This window comes from Salvia miltiorrhiza, chromosome 7 (assembly GCF_028751815.1).
Source record: "Salvia miltiorrhiza cultivar Shanhuang (shh) chromosome 7, IMPLAD_Smil_shh, whole genome shotgun sequence".
NCBI lineage: Eukaryota > Viridiplantae > Streptophyta > Magnoliopsida > Lamiales > Lamiaceae > Salvia > Salvia miltiorrhiza.
The window spans coordinates 54,588,331-54,611,873 of record NC_080393.1 but is presented as its reverse complement, the minus strand read 5'-3'; the positions used below and the strand labels follow the sequence as shown (position 1 = coordinate 54,611,873).

General features: G+C 37.2%; 2 protein-coding genes, 1 long non-coding RNA gene and 1 pseudogene across 3 annotated transcripts in view; 1 reads left to right on the top strand and 3 right to left on the bottom strand.

The window, feature by feature from the left end:
- Window positions 1-23,543, top strand: part of LOC130994894 (uncharacterized) — a 1,167,164-nt gene that overhangs the window by 5,736 nt on the left and 1,137,885 nt on the right. The gene's annotated exons all lie outside the window — the stretch shown is intronic.
- LOC130994422 (uncharacterized) lies at window positions 7,430-10,329 on the bottom strand (annotated as a pseudogene).
- Window positions 10,585-11,866, bottom strand: LOC130994982 (uncharacterized). Its single transcript, XR_009091955.1, has 2 exons — window positions 10,893-11,866; window positions 10,585-10,808 (listed from the first exon to the last, which is right to left on the bottom strand). It is a non-coding gene; the product is annotated as an uncharacterized LOC130994982 (long non-coding RNA).
- Window positions 18,634-19,530, bottom strand: LOC130994965 (probable thionin-2.4). The gene is given in 4 exon segments (XM_057920182.1): window positions 18,634-18,994; window positions 19,078-19,146; window positions 19,228-19,311; window positions 19,314-19,530. Coding segments are annotated over 4 exon segments (375 nt in total). The 5' UTR covers window positions 19,447-19,530; the 3' UTR covers window positions 18,634-18,905.

Below are 23,543 nucleotides of genomic sequence, written 5' to 3'. Positions count from 1 at the left end.
ATTCGTACGGTCGTGTGATTTATTCGGTAAATTTATTGACTTATTCAGAATGAAGTATATTTACTTCTTCATAGATCCCAACCCTACATATATAAATATATGTGTGTGCGCGCGCGCGCCTGTGTATGGTATATATAAACATAGTTAATATGCACCTCGAAGTCTAGATCTGTCCGTGCATAGTTAGCCACGGGAAGCTGAATTGACGGAGGAACCGTCTGTCAATCTAGACTTTGAGGTGCAGTTTGGTATCTTGCGGATTTTTATTTTTTATTTTTAGCTTTAGGATATCTGTTTTCGGAATATATGAATCATTTTGATGTGGTAGAGGTTGTTAAAACATTGTATCATCATAATGCATAGAGAAAGATAAAGAGAAGCTAAAGATTGTAATTGTATTTCTTTTTTTCTTGATTTTTCCTGCTGATACAATCATCCCCTTTTATAGTGTTTAGAAAGGGAGCTGATATTCTACAACATCATGAGGATCCCTACAACATCATGAGGATTCCTACAACATCATAAGGATCCCTACAACATCATGAATATTCCTACAACATCATGAGGATCCCTATAATTAAGGGATCCTTGATTATCTTTTGACTAACTTTATCTTTTGACTTTTTTTATTCTCAACACTCCCCCTCAAGTTGAGTGACGGGATTTCCGATACTCAACTTGGAAAGAACTTCTGAGAAACTTTTGAAATCTACAGCTTTGGTTAGGATATCAGCGAGCTGATCTTCGGACCTCACGAACGGAAGCTCCACAATCTTTTCCTCAATCTTTTCCTTGATGAAGTGCCTATCCACTTCGACATGTTTAGTTCTGTCATGTTGAACTGGATTCTCAGATATGCTGATGGCAGCCTTGTTGTCGCAGTACATTTGACACGTCTTTGTTGAGTGAAGTCCTAATTCCATCAACAATCTTCTTAGCCAAAGGACTTCGGTTAACCCACTCTTGATCCCTCTGAATTCTGATTCTGCACTTGAGAGAGCTACCACCTTTTGTTTCTTACTCCTCCATGAGACTAGATTTCCTCCCACAGATGCAAAGTATCCAGCAGTTGACTTTCTGTCATTCGGGTTTCCTGCCCAGTCAGCATCGGTGTAAGCTTGTATCTCAAGATGTCCAGTCTTTTTGAACAGCACTCCATAGTCAAAGGTCTTCTTCAAATATCTCACAATTCTGAGCGCAGCTTCCATGTGGTCAGCCTGTGGTTGGTGCATGAATTGACTAACAACACCAACAGCATAAGCAATGTCAGGTCGAGTATGAGATAGGTAGATAAGTTTCCCTACCAGACGCTGATATTGTCCTCGATCGGCTAACTGAGCTCCTTCCACAATTTGTAGCCCATGATTTATAATAATAGGAGTTTCTGCTGGCTTGCAATCTAGCATCCCAGTTTCAGCTAGGAGATCTAGAGTATACTTTTTCTGGTTGATGAAGATCCCCTTCTTTGATCTGAGAACTTCAATTCCGAGGAAGTATTTTAGTTTTCCTAAGTCCTTCATTTCGAACTCTTTGAACAAGCTTTCTTTCAACTTTTGAATCTCCTCTGTGTCATCCCCTGTTATGATCATGTCATCAACATAAATGACCAAACAAGAGATCAAATCACCTCGTTTCTTTAAGAATAAGGTGTGATCTGAGTTGCTTTGCTGGTACCCAAACTTCTTCATGGCTGCGGTGAATCTTCCAAACCAAGCTCTGGGAGACTGCTTGAGCCCATATAAGGTTTTCTTCAACTTGCAAACTTCACCTTCTCCAAAATCTCCTGAAAAACCTTGAGGCACCTCCATGTAGACTTCCCTCTCTTCTTCAAGCTCTCCATGAAGGAAAGCATTTGTAACATCGAACTGATGAAGATCCCAGTCTTTATTAGCAGCAATTGAGAGGAGTACTCTGACAGTGTTCATTTTTGCAACAGGTGAGAAGGTCTCCTCATAGTCGATCCCATACATCTGTGTGTATCCTTTTGCGACCAATCGAGCTTTGTAACGCTCAATAGATCCATCCGGTCTCCTTTTGATTGTGAAGACCCATTTGCATCCTACAGTTTTCTTCCCCTTTGGTAGTCTACACTTCTCCCATGTATGGTTTCGATTCAGTGCACTTATTTCTTTCTTCATGGCATCTCTCCAATGTGGAATCTTTAAGGCCTGTTCCGCATTCTTTGGGATCTCTTCGTCATACAAAGCTACTTCATAGGCAGCGGCAGTTTTGGATAGGTTCCCTTTGGCGATACCCCCAATAGAATACCGAGAGTTCTTCCCAAACTTTTCTGGTGAATAACGTTTAGGAGGAATTCCTCGAGTACTTCTAGGGGGTAACACATATCTCCCCTTGTCTGCACCCATTGTATGCTCCTCCTGTACTTCCTGTTCTTCTTCTTCAACCACTTGAGAAACAGGATCAGTAGAACCCGAAATCATAGTAATAGGTTCAGAATCTCTTACCTCAGATATCAGTGGCGAAGAAGATATTTGGGGCGGCGGTGGATTGGATTGCTCAGATGTGGATGAAGTAAGCTCGGTGGCTAGGTTAACCTTTTCTGTTGGATCTGCTTCTGGGACTGGCATTGGTAACCAACTTAACAAGTCGATCTCACTCTCACTCTCCCCCTGACTGGTAAGGTGGTTATAGTAAAAATACTCAGTTTCAAGGAAATCACAGTTCATGGTGGTGATGATTTGACGGGTTTTGGAATTGTAACACCTATATCCTTTTTGATTAACTCCATATCCTACAAACACACACTTGACTGCACAAGGAGAGAATTTGGTGCGTTCATGTTTAGGAATGTGAACGAAAACAGAGCACCCAAAGACCCGTGGTTGAAGTGTAAGGGCAAGAGGTATGGAGGCCAGAGTAGACAATTTCTGTAATGGTGTTTGAAGTTTAAGAGTCCTAGTAGGGAGACGGTTAATAAGGTAAGCCGAGGTTGCCACGGCCTCGGGCCAAAACGAGGAGGGAACATGAGACTCAATCATCATAGAACGAGTCATTTCAAGTAAAATTCGGTTTTTTCTTTCGGCAACTCCGTTTTGTTCAGGAGTGTGGGGGCAAGTAGTTTGATGAATAATCCCTTTTGTTTGACAAAATATTTTCATGGAATTATTAACAAATTCCCCTCCATTATCAGTTCTAAGGGTTTGGATGTTTTTCTGAAACTGAGTTTGAACCATAGTATGGAAATGAGTAAATTTTTCAAAAACTTCAGATTTGTGTTTTAAAAAATATACCCATGTCATCCTAGTGCAATCATCAATAAATAACAGAAAATATTTAAAACCTTGTCCCCCTACCACGGGTGAAGGACCCCAAACATCAGAATGAACAAGAGAAAATATGGAGTTTACTTGTGTGTCATTAGGCTTAAAAGATTTTCGGTGGCTTTTAGCTAAAACACAAGTTTCACAAGATAAATTCTCACCATTTTTTATTAATTTAGGAAATAAAAGCTTAAGATACCCCATGGATGGATGCCCTAACCGACGGTGCCAAAGCCAGGCTTCCCGGTCAGCAGTTCCGTGAGCCAGCATCACCTTGCCTTGTTGAGCTATCTCATCCACATAGTACAATCCATCCCGCTCAGTGCCACGCCCAATAATCTCCCCCGTCCTGATATCCTGAAGAAAACAGAAGTGAGGATGCATTATCATGGTACAATTGAGTTCTTTAGTAACATGACTAATTGACAACAACTTATGAGATAGGGACGGAACATATAGACAATTGGATAATCGCAAGGTTGGGGAGATTTCTATAGTTCCGGCCCCTTCTACTTGAGTTAAGTCACCATTAGCAGTTTGTACATGAGTTCTAAAGGATTTTGATGACTCAAGTATATCTGATTTGTCAAAAGTCATAGTGTCTGTAGCTCCACAATCAAAAATCCAATTTGTTTTTCTACTGACTTGTTTATTTGACACTTGACATGCAGTAGGGGTTATTTTCGAATTTTGACATGGTTTAGGGTCAAAAATTGAGTTGGGCATAACTGTGTGGCTGTTTTTAATAACATGGGGTTCATTCTGGGGTTTCCATAAACTTGAGGGACTAGACTCAAAAAAATGGGGTTTCTTTTGTAATTTACGGAAAATAGGGGACTGCAATTGAGAGAAGGGAAAAATGGGAGGGTTTGATGGATATTCATCAAACCCTATACCTAAATCATGCGCCTCTTTCTCTCCCTTGGTTCTGCCTTGCTGATATCTCTCGGTTCCTCGGACATTAACGCCGGCAGAGGCGCCGGCAGTCGCCGAGCTGCTGCTTCCTTGGCCATCTCGGCCATCTACGCCGGCAGCCTCGCCGCTAGCCGGGTTGCCGGTCGCGTTTTCTCCCCCTCCTCTCTCGGACTTCTCGGCTCTACCCACTGCTACCGCCGATCCGGCGGTCTCTCGGCCATCAACGCCGTCGTTCATCTCCTCCAAGCAGTCCTTGATGGCGGACCGCACCCTCGGCTTCAGCCCGCGGAATTTGGTGAGCTTCTTCACGAATGACTTGGTTGATTCGGCCGTGTCCACGCTCACTGTCAGCGCCTGCTGCTTCGGGCTCTTGTTTATTGTCGCCGCGTATGTTGAGAGGGATTTCTCGCACACGGCGGGGTATGTGGTGGCTCTGCATGAGCTTATGATGAAGCTGCCCGCCGGGCTTGGGCTTGTGGCGCTGCACCCGCTTGCGGAATCCTCTACAGCGGAGCCGGCGAGGTGGATGTCGGAGCGGCCCAGCTCGACCGTGGAGTAGCCGTCGCCTGCCCACGTGAACTTGCCGCCATGGCCGCCTTTCTTAGGGGAGCCGAGCAGGCCCGAGCCTGACTTGCGGTCCTTGCGCAGCTGAGGGGCGTTGGGCTTGCCGCTGCCGCTGGTTTTGGAAGCTTTCTTCATTTTTGGAATGGCGATCGAAACTGTCGCCGGTGAGTTTCTCCACAAACTGATTTGAATTGGCTAGGAATGTTTTGGTTTTGGATTATGAATGATAATGATTCGTTTCTAAGTTCCTATGGTTAAACCTGCTCTGATACCATGTTAAAACATTGTATCATCATAATGCATAGAGAAAGATAAAGAGAAGCTAAAGATTGTAATTGTATTTCTTTTTTTCTTGATTTTTCCTGCTGATACAATCATCCCCTTTTATAGTGTTTAGAAAGGGAGCTGGTATTCTACAACATCATGAGGATCCCTACAACATCATGAGGATTCCTACAACATCATAAGGATCCCTACAACATCATGAATATTCCTACAACATCATGAGGATCCCTATAATTAAGGGATCCTTGATTATCTTTTGACTAACTTTATCTTTTGACTTTTTTTATTCTCAACAGAGGTATCAAATTTTCATGTGTATGTGTGAAAAATGTCAAATGCAGCATGATTATCAATTTTTTCTCTGTATATATATAATTTGTTGTTCACACTGTTTATTTATGAACAGTGTGAGTGATATAATCTGCACCAAGAATAAAATGCTGGCTTGTATATATTAGAATTGTTTATTGTTTTTTTATTATTAACTTTTAGATCTCAAGTTGACCAACTATAAATATTGTCTTGAAAGTTGTGCTTGCGTGTACTTGAGTTTGGAAAAAAATTAATAATACAAAAAACTTGACTTAGTTACTAGTGAGATACTAATTTAGAAATGAGTGTTTCACGTGAAAAGATTATTAAACTTTGGGTTGTTAAACTTTCCACATCGCATGATAAATTTATTTTTCCATGTCAAACACATGAACAAATTTATATATATATGGGCGCGCTCCAGTGAGACCCCTTATTTTTCGTGTAACATGAGGACAATGAATAAGACATACTATAATACTAATGAACAAGACGTATATCTAACGAACAAGATGTACATACCGATGAAAAACAAAATTTTAAAAAATGGTAATGAAAAAGACATATACATTGATGAACAAGATATATATTGATGAACAAGACAGTATATACTGATGAACAAGATATATATTGATGAACAAGACAGTATATACTGATAAACAATGTACTATATAATGATGAATAACAAAATTTAAAATATTCTGCTCCCTCCAGGATTCAAACCTTGCAAAAAAAAAATCTCCCTCCATATACAATATCAGCCATATGATTGATAAAATAAACGCACATATCAACGAACATTAGTATGTTCGTTCATAAATACGTTTTGTTGGGTTCAAAGTTTTTTTCAAATTTGCTTATTTCATTATTGAATATGGCTATTCCAATTTGGACACCTTGCAAATTGTGTGATAAATATGTAAATTTTAAAAATTAACATATATGTATTTAATATGTTATATATGTAAATAATATGTATCATAATAAATTAAAACCAAGTTCATAAGTTTTAACTGAATTTGTGACAGTATGCTAATCTTAAACTATAAAGATAAACCTTCGATCCTAAACTCAACGAAAATTTAATATAAGTGAGGTGAGTACATATATAACCACAAAATCTAATGGCTCTAACGTCGTCTCGTCTTTGTTGCACAACAATGAAGTAAATTAACGCTGTATCTAGTAAGATCTTTGCAACAGTTGACTGTTATAAAATAATTCTTATCACATTATAAAAAATAATCATCGACAATAAATAAATGCTTACATATGCAGATAAGCAAGAAATTCATTACGGATAAATAAATGCACACATTCATAGACCTCTAAAATTCGATCAAATATGAAGCATGAAGAAAATCAAAGAAATAGCTTGAAGAAGGGAAAAAATTGTCTCTCAGTAAATTCGTCGAACACGTAAGGGTCAGAACGAAGAAACTAATTTTTCTAGAACTATGAATGATAGAACTTACTAAGATCTCGTTCAAACGCAGAAGATAAATAAAAACGCAGCAGAGAAAGAAAATCAGAGGCGGATATGTTGTAATTTTAGTTTGTAGAAAAAAATTCTACAATATAATGTGGATTCGAAAGTTTGATTCCTATTACAATTCTAATTCAAAATATTGTAGATTTCTATCACAAGTCTTTGATCTATTAAATTATTTTAATCTTATCCTAACCATATTTGGATTACCCCGTTTGCCTTGACGGCAGCCCTCCCGCTTTTGCCTATACTCGAGGAGTTGGTGATGGAGCAGACTATGCCATGTATATTTACATGTACAAAATATTTTGAGATTATATAGTTGAGTTAAGTGGGCTTAAAAGTTTTTCAGAGTTGGGCGCTGGGAGCTATTCAATTGTTCATGGATTTGCACTATTTATTTCTTCTTAGCATTATTATTATTATTATGAGTGAAAAAAATATACTATATCATAATAAAAATAATTATGATTGTACTAATATACCCTCATAGCCCCATTTAATAATTTACAATATTAATAAATTTTCAAAATTGATTTTCAAAGAACACTACGTACAACCTCAAACTTTCTATAACCCCAACTCAAATATTTCTAAAACTTATTATCATAGCCTCAACTAAAAATTTAAGAACATGATAATGGAGAATGAGACGAATACTTTTCTCCCGCCGCAGGTCCGCCCCCAGCCCACCGGCGACTGCCGAAATTCGCTCTTCATTCTCGCCGCCTCCAACAATGGTTGATTTCTTCACAAATAATTCCCTACGATTACTCATATTCTGAAAGCGACGTAATATCAGTTCATTGTCAATTGTCTCAAAAATTTCTTTCTCAATATAAGTAACTAAACAATCATTCATCCAACGATCACCCATTCGATTTCGAAGCCGACTTTTGACAATCTTCATGGCAGAAAAAGCTCTTTCCACCGTTGCAGTTGTCACAGGCAAAACTAGTGCAAGTTTAATAAGCCTATACACCAATGGATACACAATATCTCTTTTTGTCTTCACCATCTCCCTCGCAAGATTTCCCATCCCTTTCAAATTGACAAAGTCTTCACTAGAATGCACATGGTTGAAATAATTCTCAAGTTGGTTATCTAGTGCCATCAATTCAATTGAAGAGAAATCAGTTGGATAAAAGTTCACAAAATGCAACAACTTATCCTTATCAAAAGCAGAAAAAGTGTCATCTGGACTAAGACTTTCCATGGAGAGAAGTAACCTGGTGTTTGCTTCTGTGAATCGATCATTGAGCTCTTGAAGTTGCATATCCAAAACTTCACAGAATACACTTACCTTGTAGAAGTGTAAATTTGTAACACGTGGAGCTTTACGGTATGATCTACCCTTAAGAACACGAACATCATCCATGCTTGGAATTTCAATATCATGACGGTTACAAAATATCACCACTTCATCCAATAAACCATCCCAACCATTATCTTTCATTTGTTGTAATCTCTCTTTCGAAACTTTAACTTGTACCATTGCATTAGCAATGTCTTGACTTTTTCGCTGCAAAATCTGAGAAAGCTCATTTGTGATACCCAATATATTCTTCATTAGGTGTAAGGTGAAAGCAAAATCAAATGTTCCCAAAGACTCTACTAGTCCAGCAGCTTCAGCCCTTTGTTTTGAATGAGAACCATCTTCAACTACATATTCCAAAACATCAATAACAGTAGAAAAACTTATAATCAAACTCATCAATGTGCCATAATGGGAACCCCAACGAGTATCACCTGCTTTCTTTAGCCTAAATTCTTGATTTAAACCACGACCGCTGAAAATTTCTCCACTGCCAAGTGCTTTTCTAACTTCGGTCATTTGCTTCTCTCTAAACATATCTTGCCTTTTACATGAACCTCCAACAACTTTAACCACGATAGCTATCAAGTTAAAGAAAGAAGCAACTTGGAGATGATTTTTCGCTGCTGCAACAATGGTAAGTTGAAGTTGATGTACAAAACAATGAACATAAAAGGCAGTAGGATTATCTTTCAAAATCAAACTTTTAAGTCCACCAAACTCACCTCGCATATTACTTGCCCCATCATATCCTTGCCCTCTAATTCTAGCTATACTCAACCCAAAATATGAGAGAAGTGATTCAATGGCTTTTTTAAGTGACATAGCAGAAGTATCACTCACATGAACAATTCCAATAAAACGCTCAACAACGAAGCCATTCGAATTCACAAAACGTAAAACAACTGCCATTTGTTCTTTATCTGATATATCACGTGATTCATCAACTAATATGGCATAAAATTCATCTCCAAGTTCATTCACTATTGCATAGGTAGTTTCAAGAGCAGCAGCATGCACAATATCCTTTTGAATTTCCGGAGAAGTTAATTGATTGTTTTCCGGAGCATTTTGCAACACAACTCTCTTTATGTCCTCATTGTGATTTGCTGCAAATTTCAGAAGTTCAAGAAAGTTACCTTGATTTAAAGAACTTTCAGATTCATCATGTCCTCGAAAAGCTAGGCCTTGACGTAACAAATATCTGATGCAATCTACTGATGCAGTTAACCTTGCTCTATAAAGACTACGAGTTTGCTCCGATTGCTTAATAATAGCAACTTCAATATGTTGACTCTGTTTCATCAAATCAACACATTTTTGCCAAGCTTGATTATGTGCACTGTTTGAACTTCCTACATGTTTAGTAAATAACTCTTTTTTTTTTTCCAATTAGTAAACCCAACAGTAGTGAATGAATCTCCACCCAATTGCCTTCCAAAATCCGAGCAGAATAAATAGCAACATAAACAGAAAGCAGCATCCTTGTTTATGCTATACTCTAACCAATTCTGAAATTCATTAAACCAAGATGAGCAAAATCTTCTTGAAACCTTACCAATCATTCTTTGTGGAAAATTATGATTGCGAGGTTGACAGGGCCCTTTCTGCAAGTAAGCTCTTCTTACTTTTTCTCGATCATTCGGATCATAAGATGAAATTTTTTTCCTCAAACCAGGGTTTGATGGGAGATCATCTAAATTGATTTCAACTCGAGGTTTCTTTGAAGCAGTTGCCGGAACTTGTTCTTGAGGAGCTTTTTCTCTTTGACTTGCCTCTTCATTCGTATTTGATGATTTTCTGATAATAAATCTGTCCATTCCTATTTGATGACAAACTAATTTAAAAAATTTAACAATAACATGTAATAACAAAAGAAAAAGTATTTAAAGTAGTTGATATTGTATACCTTGTAATCCTCAAGTTGAAAAATCGATTCGATTGTGAAGATGGAAGATGGAAGAATTTTCAACTTGGAGATGGATTTTTATCGCAGTAGAAGACAGATAGCAGAACAGAACCAAGTGAAAAATACGGTAATTCATATACAGAGAAGACGTTTCATATTTCTCTTTGATAAAAGGAATTAAGGAAACTTGTGGAATAAGATAAACATAATCTTTCCTGTATCTTTTTTTATTTATTTATTTTTATCTCTCTCGGATCTATGTGTAAAGTAGCAAAAGAAAGGAATTAAATTTTCTCAAAAGTCAATCTGCAATCTCAATCTCACGTAGTAAGTGGTTGCCCCCTTTTTCGAAATTTTTTGGTGGGGCAAATCTATGTATATTTTTATGATTATACTTATATATTAATATATTACCTATACTAAAAAAAAAATTTAGGAGGGGCAATTGCCCCACTACCCTATAACGTAGTTCCGCCACTGAGAAGGATATAGCCTTCTACGACACAGACAGACGTACACAAACAAACACAAAGAAACTTTACACAACAGACTACATGAGAATTATTGAAAGCCAGAAAAGCGATGTATAGCCCTTCGATCATCTTTACATGGTATCTATGTGGATATACATGCATGCATGCTTGTTTAATTAAGCTGCAATAATAGAAGCCTTGGTGCAAAAAGCAGAACATGCCTGGCTACATTTTTCAACTGCTCCATTCACAACTTCACTTGCATCTACCCACCCAAAAGAAAAGAAATCCATGAGTAATTAGAAGAATCCACAAAATACTAAAAAGAAATAAAAGTAATTAATTTTACCAGAATTTTGGAGAGTGGTCATAGAAAAGTCTCCTTCAGTCATAGATAACGAACGTCGGGTTGTTTTTAAAAATGTTGGGAGTATGCTGGAAGTCTCGAGATCTTTGTCACATGCTCATTCTATAATATGTGATGACGAGGGGATAAACTTTGAAAGGCCTCAGAATTTTAGATTGTTGAGAACATTCAAAGAATATGACAGAGATACACATCGACGAGATAAGACTATCGAAGGTGGTATTCATTTCCTAGGCGATGTTTTTCAATTGGTGAACTCACGGCACATTGCTGTTAGACTTCATTGGAAGTCCAAATTCCCATCTTCGATCAATTTGATTTGGAATCTATATACGTTAATAGTTTATCAGTCACTCGATACGTCTTGGGATATGAATAGATGTGGAGATTGTCGTTGGCCTGATCTCGAGTTTGTAGATGCAGGATTGATTCTCCCAGATCCTCCGAGTGCAAGATGGTTATCATGGAGAATCTACAAACACTCAGAGGAGCAAAGAATTTGTATTTGAATGAGGAGGTGGTTCAAAGAATTCCCAATGTCAAGAAATTGCATCTAATTTACCAATTGGAAGATATGGAGGGTTGTCTCATCAAGAGTAGTTTGAGTAAATTGAAACAGAGAGCAAAATGTTTGAGCTATCTTCAGTGTCTGAGTAAATTGGAAAACTTGTATTGCCACATCTATTTTGAATACGATGAGTATTTGCAGAGGATTAGTTTCCCACACTCCCTCAAGAAGTTGAAGTTAACATTCATTTACTGTTTTCATCTGGAATTGGTAGAGATATTGGAAAAGATAGGGTGGTTGCCCTTCTTCAGAAGTCGGTATTACAATATGGTACCTTCAAAATAGGCAAGTGGGACACTATTGAGGGCCAATTCTAGAGCCTCAAGCTACTACAATTGGACTGGAGTAGTGGTCTAAAAAATTGGACGATGGCAGAGAGCTCCCACTTTCCACTGTTAGAAAAATAGAGGTAGGTAGCCACCTACCACCTCCACCATTTGCCACCTACCATCATTTGCCACCTACCACCTCCACCATTTGCCTATAAATGATCCTCGCAGCAACATCCCAAAGACACACCAAAACAACAATCTAACTTTCAGCTAGAGAGAGATAGAGAAAGAGAGAGAGAGAGAGAAAATTCTTGTGAGAGAAAACTTCAGTGTGGAAGTTATACACGAGTGATAAAAGTGAGTTGAGAGATAGCCTCTGCGTAGGCATATACAAAATAAAGTGTGGTATTTTTGTTGTACTCCTCCTTTTGAGATTCTCTAATATATTGGTGTGGGTCCGTGGACGTAGGCAGTTTGGCCGAACCACGTTAAAAATATCGGTGTCATTTTTTCTTCTCGTTTCATATCGGTCGATATCCACAATATTGAGTCACACTTGATCCCGGGCGGAATTAGTTGCGTCTAATTTCCCAACAACTGGTATCAGAGCCACGTTGGTGGCGAAAATTTTTTTTTCTTGCGCAACGGTAATTATTCTTTTAAAATTCTTAGTATGCTCTGTGGTTGCAGTGTAAACTGAACCTCCACATCAGAAACGAATTTTTTGAGAAAATTATCGTGGTTTTTTGATCGAGTGGGAGCAATGTCGACAGACGATAAAATTTCCAAAATGGAGAAATTCAATGGTGTGAATTTTGGATTTTGGAAAATGCAAATGGAGGATTACTTGTACCAGAAGGACCTGTATAAGCCCTTGAAGGAAAAGCCAGTGGATATGAAGGACGACGAGTGGGAGGTGCTTGATCGAAAAGCACTCGGCGCAATCAGACTGACCTTATCAAAGTCAGTCGCCTTCAACATAAAGCATGAGAAGACAACAGCGTCTCTCATGAAAGCTTTATCCAGCATGTACGAGCAGCCATCTGCAGTAAATAAAGTTCATTTGATCAAGAAATTGTTCAATATGAAAATGACGGAGAGCGGAAGATTTGGAGAACATTTGAACGAGTTCAACGAAGTGACAGACCAACTTACCACGGTGGACATCGAATTCGATGATGAGGTCCGGGCTTTGTTAATTCTTGGGCAGTTACCTGAGAGCTGGAATGGCACAGTCACGGCCATTAGCAGCTCTGCCGGTAAGTCCAAAATGAAGTTCGATGATGTCGTGAGCATGATCTTAACCGAGGAGATCCGGAGGCAGTCAGATGTAGTCTCCACTTCAGGTGCCGCTTTAAATGCAGAAAGCAGAGGCAGAAACTCAAACAGAAGTCAAGGGCGTGGACGGAGCAAGTCAAGGAATGGCAGGCAGAGCTCCAGGATCCAAATCACTAGGCAAGGATACTGGAAGCCTATACACAACGATGAATGCGTGTGTGACAATTGCAGTTGCTGATAGCAAGAAGAATGCAAATTTGTGGCACCAAAGACTTGGGCACATGAGCCAGAAAGGGCTCAAGTATATGCATTCGAAAGGGAAACTACTAGAGCTTCAGTCTGTTGATATAGACTTTTGCGAAAGTTGTATCTACGGGAAGCAGAAGAGGGTGAGTTTCAATACCAGTGGTAGAACTCCGAAGCAAGTAAAGCTTGAGTTAGTCCACACAGATGTTTGGGGCCCAGCAGCAGTTTCATCCAATGGCGGAAAGTCTTACTTTGTGACTTTCATCGATGACCACTCGAGAAAGGTGTGGGTTTACTTCTTGAGACACAAGTCAGAGGTGTTCGAGGCGTTCAAGAAGTGGAAGGCCATGGTGGAAAATGAAACTGGCTTACGGATAAAGAAGTTGAGATCCGATAATGGTGGAGAATACGAAGATATGGCGTTCAAGAAATTTTGTTACCAGGATGGCATCAAGTTAGAAAGGACGTTGCCAGGGACACCACAACAAAATGGAGTTGCAGAACGCATGAACCGGACGTTGACAGAAAGAGCTAGGAGCATGAGGATACATGCAGGACTGCCAACACAATTTTGGGCAGAAGCTGTCAACACAGCGGCATATCTCGTTAACCATGGGCCATCTGTACCATTGGAGTACAGAATACCTGAGGAAGTTTGGAGCGGCAAAGAAATTAAACTTTCTCACTTGAAAGTATTTGGTTGTGTCGCGTATGTACACATTAGTGATAATGCCAGGAGTAAGCTCGACTCCAAATCACTAAAATGTACTTTCATTGGATATGGTGGAGATGAGTTCGGGTACCGTTTTTGGGATGACAAAAACAGGAAGGTCATTCGAAGCAGGAATGTCATATTCAATGAAAATGTGATGTACAAGGACAGGAATGCAGTGCAGTCCACCGACACAACAAGTGACGATCCAACATACGTTGATCCAGATGATACTGCAGAGTGCAGTACATCAAAGCAAACAGATGAAGGTTTGCAGACGGAGGAGCCCAACTCTGAGGCTGATCCACCACAGTCTCCAGTTCCAGCTCCAACTCCAATACCCAGGAGGTCATCTCGACCTCATGTTCCAAACAGGAAGTACATGAATCAGATGTTACTGACCGATGCTGGTGAACCTGAATTCTATGAAGAAGCATGTCAAGTCGGAGATTCTGTCAAGTGGGAGCTTGCAATGAAAGAAGAGATAAAATCTCTTATCTCTAATATGACGTGGGAACTAGTTGAGTTGCCCAAAGGAAAGAAAGCTCTACACAACAAATGGGTGTACAGAATCAAAGAAGAGCATGATGGTTCAAAGCGATATAAGGCAAGATTGGTAGTCAAAGGTTTCCAACAGAAAGAAGGAATTGACTACACAGATATCTTTGCTCCGGTTGTAAAGTTGACAACAATCCGATCGGTCCTGAGTATTGTCGCAACGGAGGACTTGCATCTAGAGCAGTTAGATGTGAAAACTGCTTTCCTCAATGGTGACTTAGAGGAGGAAATATACATGCAACAACCAGATGGATTCTCTGTCAAAGGAAAGGAGAAGCTGGTGTGCAAGTTGAAAAAGAGCCTGTATGGCTTGAAGCAAGCTCCAAAGCAATGGTACAAGAAGTTTGATGGATTCATGCAGAAAAATGGCTACATGAAGTGCAATGCTGACCATTGTTGTTACTTCAAGAGGTTCGAGTCCAGCTATATCATCTTGCTACTTTATGTTGATGACATGTTAGTAGCCGGCTCAGACTTGAACGAAATCAAGAAGTTGAAAAGGCAGCTTTCAGCGGAGTTCGAGATGAAGGACTTAGGAGAAGCAAAGCAAATTCTTGGGATGAGAATTTACAGAGACAAGCAAAAAGATGTTTTGCAGTTGTCTCAGGCCAACTACGTCAATCGAATCTTGCAAAGATTCAACATGAGCAGTGCTAAGCCGGTTAGCTCAGCATTAGCTAACCATTTCCGCCTATCCAAAGAGCACTCTCCAAAGACTAAGGAGGAAAGAGACTTCATGGCTAAAATTCCTTACGCCTCAGCCATTGGAAGTCTGATGTATGCCATGGTCTGTACTAGACCAGATATCGCTCATGCAGTGGGAGTTGTGAGCAGATTTATGGCAAATCCAGGAAAGCAGCATTGGGAAGCAGTAAAGTGGATATTGAGATATCTACGTGGATCTACTGATAGATGCTTATGCTTTCGACGAGGTGATGTAGCACTACAAGGTTTTGTAGATGCAGATTTTGCCGGTGAGGTAGATCGCAGGAGAAGCACTACCGGTTATGTCTTTACTGTTGGCACGACTGCTGTTAGTTGGATCTCGCAGATACAAAAGATTGTTGCTTTATCCACTACAGAAGCAGAGTACGTGGCAATCACCGAGGCTAGCAAAGAAATGATCTGGTTACAAGGGTTGTTGGCAGAATTGGGTTTTGATCAGACGAAGAATGTCTTGCACAGCGATAGTCAGAGTGCGATACATCTGGCAAAGAATTCAGCATTTCATTCTAGAACGAAGCATATTGGACTTCGTTATCATTTCATCAGATCTCTGTTGGAGGATGAGGTGTTAATACTTGAAAAGATCCAAGGAGCTCAAAATCCAGCCGACATGCTTACAAAGGCAGTAACCATTGATAAATTGAAGTTGTGCTCAGCTTCAATTGGTTTGCTAGAATGACAAAGACAGAAAGGCTGCTGCGTTGATCGAGGTGTGAAGACAGATTGAAATCAGTCTTCAAGTGGGAGATTGTTAGAAAAATAGAGGTAGGTAGCCACCTACCACCTCCACCATTTGCCACCTACCATCATTTGCCACCTACCACCTCCACCATTTGCCTATAAATGATCCTCGCAGCAACATCCCAAAGACACACCAAAACAACAATCTAACTTTCAGCTAGAGAGAGATAGAGAAAGAGATAGAGAGAGAGAAAATTCTTGTGAGAGAAAACTTCAGTGTGGAAGTTATACACGAGTGATAAAAGTGAGTTGAGAGATAGCCTCTGCGTAGGCATATACAAAATACAGTGTGGTATTTTTGTTGTACTCCTCCTTTTGAGATTCTCTAATATATTGGTGTGGGTCCGTGGACGTAGGCAGTTTGGCCGAACCACGTTAAAAATATCGGTGTCATTTTTTCTTCTCGTTTCATATCGGTCGATATCCACAATATTGAGTCACACTTGATCCCGGGCGGAATTAGTTGCGTCTAATTTCCCAACATCCACTTCTCCAGGAGCTTCGTCTTTGAGATTTGGAAGAATTGGAGGAGATCCCTTCAGAAGTTGGAGAGATACCAACGCCGAAATCAATTCGTTTGAAATATTGCAGTGAATCAGCGGTAGTGTCAGCGAAAAAGATAGTAGAAGAACAAGAGGATTTATATGGAGACCAACTTGAGCTTCATGTTCGAGTTCTACTTCAGAACAGAAATGAAAGACTGCAGAGGTTGGCAAGTCCCAACTTTGAAGTTAGAGTGGCAGCTGGTTATTAGAATCATTCATCATCCAAGATTGTTAGTTACAAAGTTCAAACCTTTTGTTTTGTAAGCTGAGCGAACACGACGAGGTTGAGCAAGAGGTGTTCGATAAAATGTTCGATCCAACTGCCAAGGGAGAGGCTGAGCATAAGCTGTTCGATAAAATGTTCAATCCAACTGCCATCGATGGGGTGCATCGGTCAGTTTGTGGAGGTTACCTTTCTTTCTCTCTCCTATCCTTCTGTTTTTCTTTCTAAATATTTATAACTTTGGATTTCTTCTTTTTTATTTCGTTAGCATTAATTGTCCAATAAATTTTCAATTAATTATTTTATAATACTCCCTTCATCCACAAAATGAGTACCTATATATCCTTTTTAGTCCGTGTATAAAAGAAGTATTCATTTCCCTTTTTAGCAAGTATATAACCTCACATAGCTCTTAATTAATTAGGAATATCAAAAGATGAGACCCTTATTCCACTAACACCACATTCAATACCCTATTTCTTAAAATGGGCTTAATTAACCCTTCTCGTACAAGAAAAGGAAAAAATGTCCACCCAAATAAAAATATGGAAAAACTAGCATTTTTTAACGTAAATATACAATTATACCCTTAATGCAGGTACACAATTTTTAGCAAAATTGTGTAATAACGTAAAAGTGTGTAATTACGAAAAAGTGTGTAACAGTGTAAAATACATTGTCTCACACTTCTTAAAATCCATGGTGTCCACAAATGGGTACTCATTTCATGGACGAATGGAGTAATATATATTCTTGGTGTGGAAAAAGAAACATGCAATAAACTTAGAATCGACTATCCAGCTCGATCATACTAATAGCAATAAAGATTAACGGACCATAACGGTCAGAATAAAATGAAAAATTCCAGAAAACTAAAAAATAAAAATAAAACTAACAAAGAAATTTTGAAAAATGAAACACACAATCGGTACAGATGTTTGCGGCAGATTTTCCCTACTTCTTTTCGATGAATTCGATTTCGTCCAACCAAATTCTCTCACTTATTCCTAATAGCCACAAATCTTCTTGTTTCATTTTGTTCTTTTGGTGTGTGTGACGCATACAGTCATTAGATGCCTATATATATGCTAATAAAAATAGTAATGCATATACATTTCTTATTGTGCACGAATCTAGTATAGAATATAATTAATAATGAGTCAAGAAATCCATCGTTCTTTGAAGATACATTTCCTTACAAACATATTGAAGAGATATAATCTTGTACATGAGCGTTCGAAACTGATCAACAAGACAGACATATATGAACAAGAGGAAGAAGTTTAAGAAGAGCTTGTCTACATTAAATATCTAGAATTGGATGTTATATACTCCACTCGTCCCACCTTTTAGTATCCTAGTTCCTTAGTTCCTTTTTTGACCGTGCCATATTTCGGTTTCAATTTTTATTTTTAGTAGAAGTAGGTGAGACCCTTGTTCCACTCACGACACATCCAACCACTTTGTTACCTGTGCCACTCTAAAAAGATTACTAAGAGCTGGGGTGGAGGGTGTATCAGTCACTTTAATTATTTTGTGCTCGCAACTATGTTACTTATGGTTTATAAATTGTTTTTTTGCAAGTAACCATGTTACTTAATACTCTCTCCGTCAACCAAAAGTATTCCACTTTGGCTGGGCATGGAGTTTAATAAAATTGGAGATGATGTTGATGTAGTGGAGAAAGGATCCCACCACTTTATGAGATGTGTGGTACCATGACTTAAAAAGGAGAGTGGAATACTTTTTGCGGACGCCAAATATAGTAATTGTCGAATACTTTTGGCGGACGGAGGGAGTAGTATATATTGTTGGTAAATTTAATTTTGTTTATGTCTAAATTTCGATAACTTGTTTGTCAACAAATTAACTAGAAAATATTCAACATTTCAAAACGAGCACCTTGAAGTAGTAGGTCGCAGTGGTGCCATTCTTGAGACTAATTACCGACAAGTAGAAGGATATAGGCTTCTACGACACAGACAGACGTACACAAACAAACACGAAGAAACTTCGCACAACAGACTACATGAGAATTATTGAAAGCCAGAAAAGCGATGTATACCCCTTCGATCATCTTTTTACATGGTATCGATGTGGATATACATGCATGCATGCTTGTTTAATTAAGCTGCACTAACAGAAGCCTTGGTGCAGAAAGCAGAACATGCCTGGCTACATTTTTCAGCTGCTCCATTCACAACTTCACTTGCATCTACCCACCCAAAAGAAAAGAAATCCATAAGTAATTAGAAGAATCCACAAAAAACTAAACGAAATAAAAGTAATTAATTTTACCAGAATTTTGGAGAGTGGTTATGGCAGCGCAAACGGAGGATGCACACCCCAACTTGCAGAATTCATCGACTGCATCAATTAAATCACACATCAAAATGAAATCTTCTAAGCTAAACAATTAGCGGTGCAAGATGAGTCGATTTATTTTACCAGTGTTTTCGAGAATATCGTTAGTCCAACCAGTGGGACATGTACCCCCATTAATAAGTTTGCATCCACTGTAGTTTGCACAAGGCGACAGACATTATAGGCATTTCTGGCAGTGACGTTTGGGCAACAACTCGTTGCTGCCTCAACTTGAATTTGTCCCAAAACAAGGCTCAGCAAAAGAGCACTCATAATAAGACTTTTAGCTTCCATGGATATCATCTTCTCTCTTTTGATTACAAAATATACAGAAGTAATACAAGTTTGTATATATTGATGAAATTAGCCAGCTTAAATACTAGGTGTTCTGCCATTCAAGACCACGAGCTTCACGCACCTTATCTAAACCTCCTAAAAGTAATCATCACATATTTGAATAATTATGTGATTGGAAGCAGCTAGATACATACAAAAGTATGATGAGAATATATGTTGGGGCCCTCAATTGATCTAGTGCTACCAATTGATTGACCGATTAAAGGATCGTCTGAGTCACCATTGAAAAATCAAAACGAGATTCAGTTTCTTGTCGATTTCATTTAGCAAGAAAAATAATGCAATAATGCATGCGCATATATGTTATCTATAAATATATACTTCCTCCTCCTCCCTACATGAAATAGAGTGTCATTTGAGGGTGAATACGGGTTTTAATAAAATTGTTATAAGTAGAATAAATGTACAATTTGTTGTGTAGTGTTATAAAAAAAAAGTATTATAAAATTACATTATTAGTTAAAGAATATAATAAAAGTAAATGTAGAAGAAAATGTATGATGTGGTGATTCAAAAAATTAAATGAGACTTTTTTTCTTGTACAAAATAAAAAAGATAAGTAGAACTCTTTTCCGTGGACGATGGTTGTAACGCCGCGCTTTTTATTTGTATTAAATTGTTTATTTTTGGTGATTTGAAAATATTAAATTATCATGCTTGATTTATATTTTGAACTTGGGTGTATGTACGTAGTTGCATCCCTAGTTAAAATCAAATTTTAAAAGAATTAAATTTTTTATATCGGGCCTTAATAAATTGCTTTGCAAAGATAAATATACATGTGTACGCAGCATAATACTAATAATAATGAACAATATTTTCATAGATTATATAGTTTCAATATATCACAAAACTTTTTTTGGACATTCCGTATATTTAAGACATTTTTTATTAAAAGGAAAGCATAATAATAATAATAACAAACAACATGTTCATAGATCATATATTTTCTATATATTACGAATTAGTTTCAATACATTATATTTTTTTTAGCATTTCATACATATTAGGCATTTTTTTATTAAAAGACAAGTATAATAGTGATAATAACAAACAATATTTCATAGATTATATAGTTTTAAATAACAGAATTATCCTTAAATTAAGTATATATGAGAGTATATAATAACCAAATACTCTTTTATAAAACAAAATTATTTTATAATAGGTATAAACATATATCTATATATTTAAAAAAAAAAAAAACTCAAAATTTGGGAGGGGGCTCTAGCCCCCCCTAGCCCCCCCTGGCTCCGTCCCTGTGTGTACGTATAATAAACATATTTCTTTTGAATGAACCGTGAGAATTAATTGAGGTTCATTTTTATGGTTGTTATTAAGCCCAATAAATCCAAATAATGAATGAACTAATCCTTCAAAACTCCTCAAAAGTGGTGCCACCTACCCATTTACTATTTCTACTCTTTATTCTTAATCTCGGTGTTCATCACTACCTAGACATAATGAATGGGAGAAAGAGTATTACATAAAATACATCTATTTGATCATTTTGTAATTAATAATAGAAATGTTATTTCAGGTACCCCATAATAATTAACATAATCTTTTTCTGCTATTGCAAATCATTTCCCTTGTTTCCCGTTAATTATTAGAATATTATTTTTTTTTGGAAAAGTTATGCTAATTTGCTTAGCTACAACATATTTAATTTGCACGTGAATTGCACTCCATTTTTTAACGCAATGATAGATAAGCACTCAAAGGCTATGCAATAATAGCAACATGCTTTTAAGCTGTAAAACTGATGCCTTACTTTATTAGCATAACTTTTCCCTTGAGATAGGTGAAGTTTGTCGCTCCATTATCTAAAGCTACAATATTAAAATATATCTTAAATTGAAAGATTTAATTTATTATATTCTAGTTGATGGGATGCATGGCAGGGATTTAATATACTCTCAAGCTAAACAGTTTAATGAGCGGAGCGGATATACCTGTCATGATGCTCATTAAACTAAGATAAATAGTTAATAGTGTTTTATGTCCTAAATTTTCAGCGTTTTTTATAATATGTTCTGAATTTTTATTTTTTTCTAAAAACTCACGAACTTTCAAATTTTTTTATAGATGTCTCGCTATACAAAATTTAGTGACAAAAAACGATAAAAAAAAAAAAAATCCCGAACTTTCAGCGTTTTTCAATAATGATGGTTCCTAATATGGTTTTCCATCAATGACGATCCCCAAAATATTTTATTCGACGAGATAAAATATATATCTCTACAATATTTGCGTTGTTTTCAAAATAAAATTTTCTAAACTTACTGATGATAACATAATTTCAAGATTTAGTCATATAATATGAAAGTAATTTGGTTTTGGTTACAATAATTTTTGCATGTTCTGCATTATGTTCATGGTGGAGGGAAAAATATATAAGAAGTGAAATAGTTGCTTTACATTCCAGCTAATGATTATCAAGAAATTAATTCGTGTTATATGTATTGATGCTATTCTTTACAATTTGTCTATTAGTTTATTGAGTATTATTTTAGAGGGTTAATTGTATTACTTTGCAAAGCTCTAACACGGTTGAGAAGCTGATCATCCAAGAATGCACTCAACTTGAATCCCAAACTTTTAATTTGGAAACCACTGCTGTCTCGAGAAACCCAGATCTAAAAGTACTGCACGTATTGAACGACCAAAACTTGAGCTGAGCGAACACGACGAGGTTGAGCAAGAGGTGTTCGATAAAATGTTCGATCCAACTGCCAAGGGAGAGGCTGAGCATAAGCTGTTCGATAAAATGTTCAATCCAACTGCCATCGATGGGGTGCATCGGTCAGTTTGTGGAGGTTACCTTTCTTTCTCTCTCCTATCCTTCTGTTTCTCTTTCTAAATATTTATAACTTTGGATATCTTATTTTTGTATAAATAAATTTTCAATTAATTATTATATAATACTCCCTTCATCCATGAAATTAGTACCTATATTTCCTTTTTAGTCCGTGCATAAAATGAGTATCCATTTTCCTTTTTAGCAAGTATATAACCTCACATAGCTCTTAATTAATTAGGAATATCAAAAAATGAAACCTTATTCCACTAACACCACATTCAATACCATTTCTTAGAATGTACTTAATTAGCCCTTCTTGTATAAGAAAAATAAAAAATATCCACCCAAATAAAAATATGGAAAAACTAGCATTTTTTAATGTAAATATACAATTATACTCTTAATGCAGGTACACACGTTTTTGCAAAAATGTGTAATAACGTAAAAGTGTGTAATTGCAAAAAAGTGTGTAACAATGTAAAATACATTGTCACACACTTTTTCATAATTCGTGACACATTTTTTCATAAAAGTGTGTAATAACGTAAAAATGTGTAATTGCGACAAAGTGTGTAACGGTGTAAAAAACATTATTACACACCTTTTAGAAGCGAAAAAGTGTGTAACAATGTAAAAAATATACTGTTACACACTAAAAGGATATTTTAGTCAGAAATGCTATTATTTCTATATTTTTATTTGTATGGCTAGATTTTCCTATTACTAAAAGGTTTCGACTACATTAGGGTGTTGCATGTTCTTAAAATTCATAATGTCCACAAATGGGTACTCATTTCATGGACGAATGGAATAATATTCTTGGTGTAGAAAAAGAAACATGCAATGAACTTAGAATCGACTATCCAGCTCGATCATACTAATAGCAATAAAGATTAACGGACCATAACAGTCAGAATAAAATGAAAAATTCCAGAAAACTAAAAAATAAAAATAAAACTAACAACAAAGAAATTTTGAAAAATGAAACACACAATCAGTACAGATGTTTGCGGCAGATTTTCCCTACTTCTTTTCGATGAATTCGATTTCGTCCAACCAAATTCTCTCACTTATTCCTAATAGCCACAAATCTTCTTCTTGTTTCATTTTGTTCTTTTGGTGTACGTGTGACGCATACAGTCAATAGATGCCTATATATGCTAATAAAAATAGTAATGCATATACATTTCTTATTGTGCACGAATCTAGTATAGAATACAATTAATAATGAGTCAAGAAA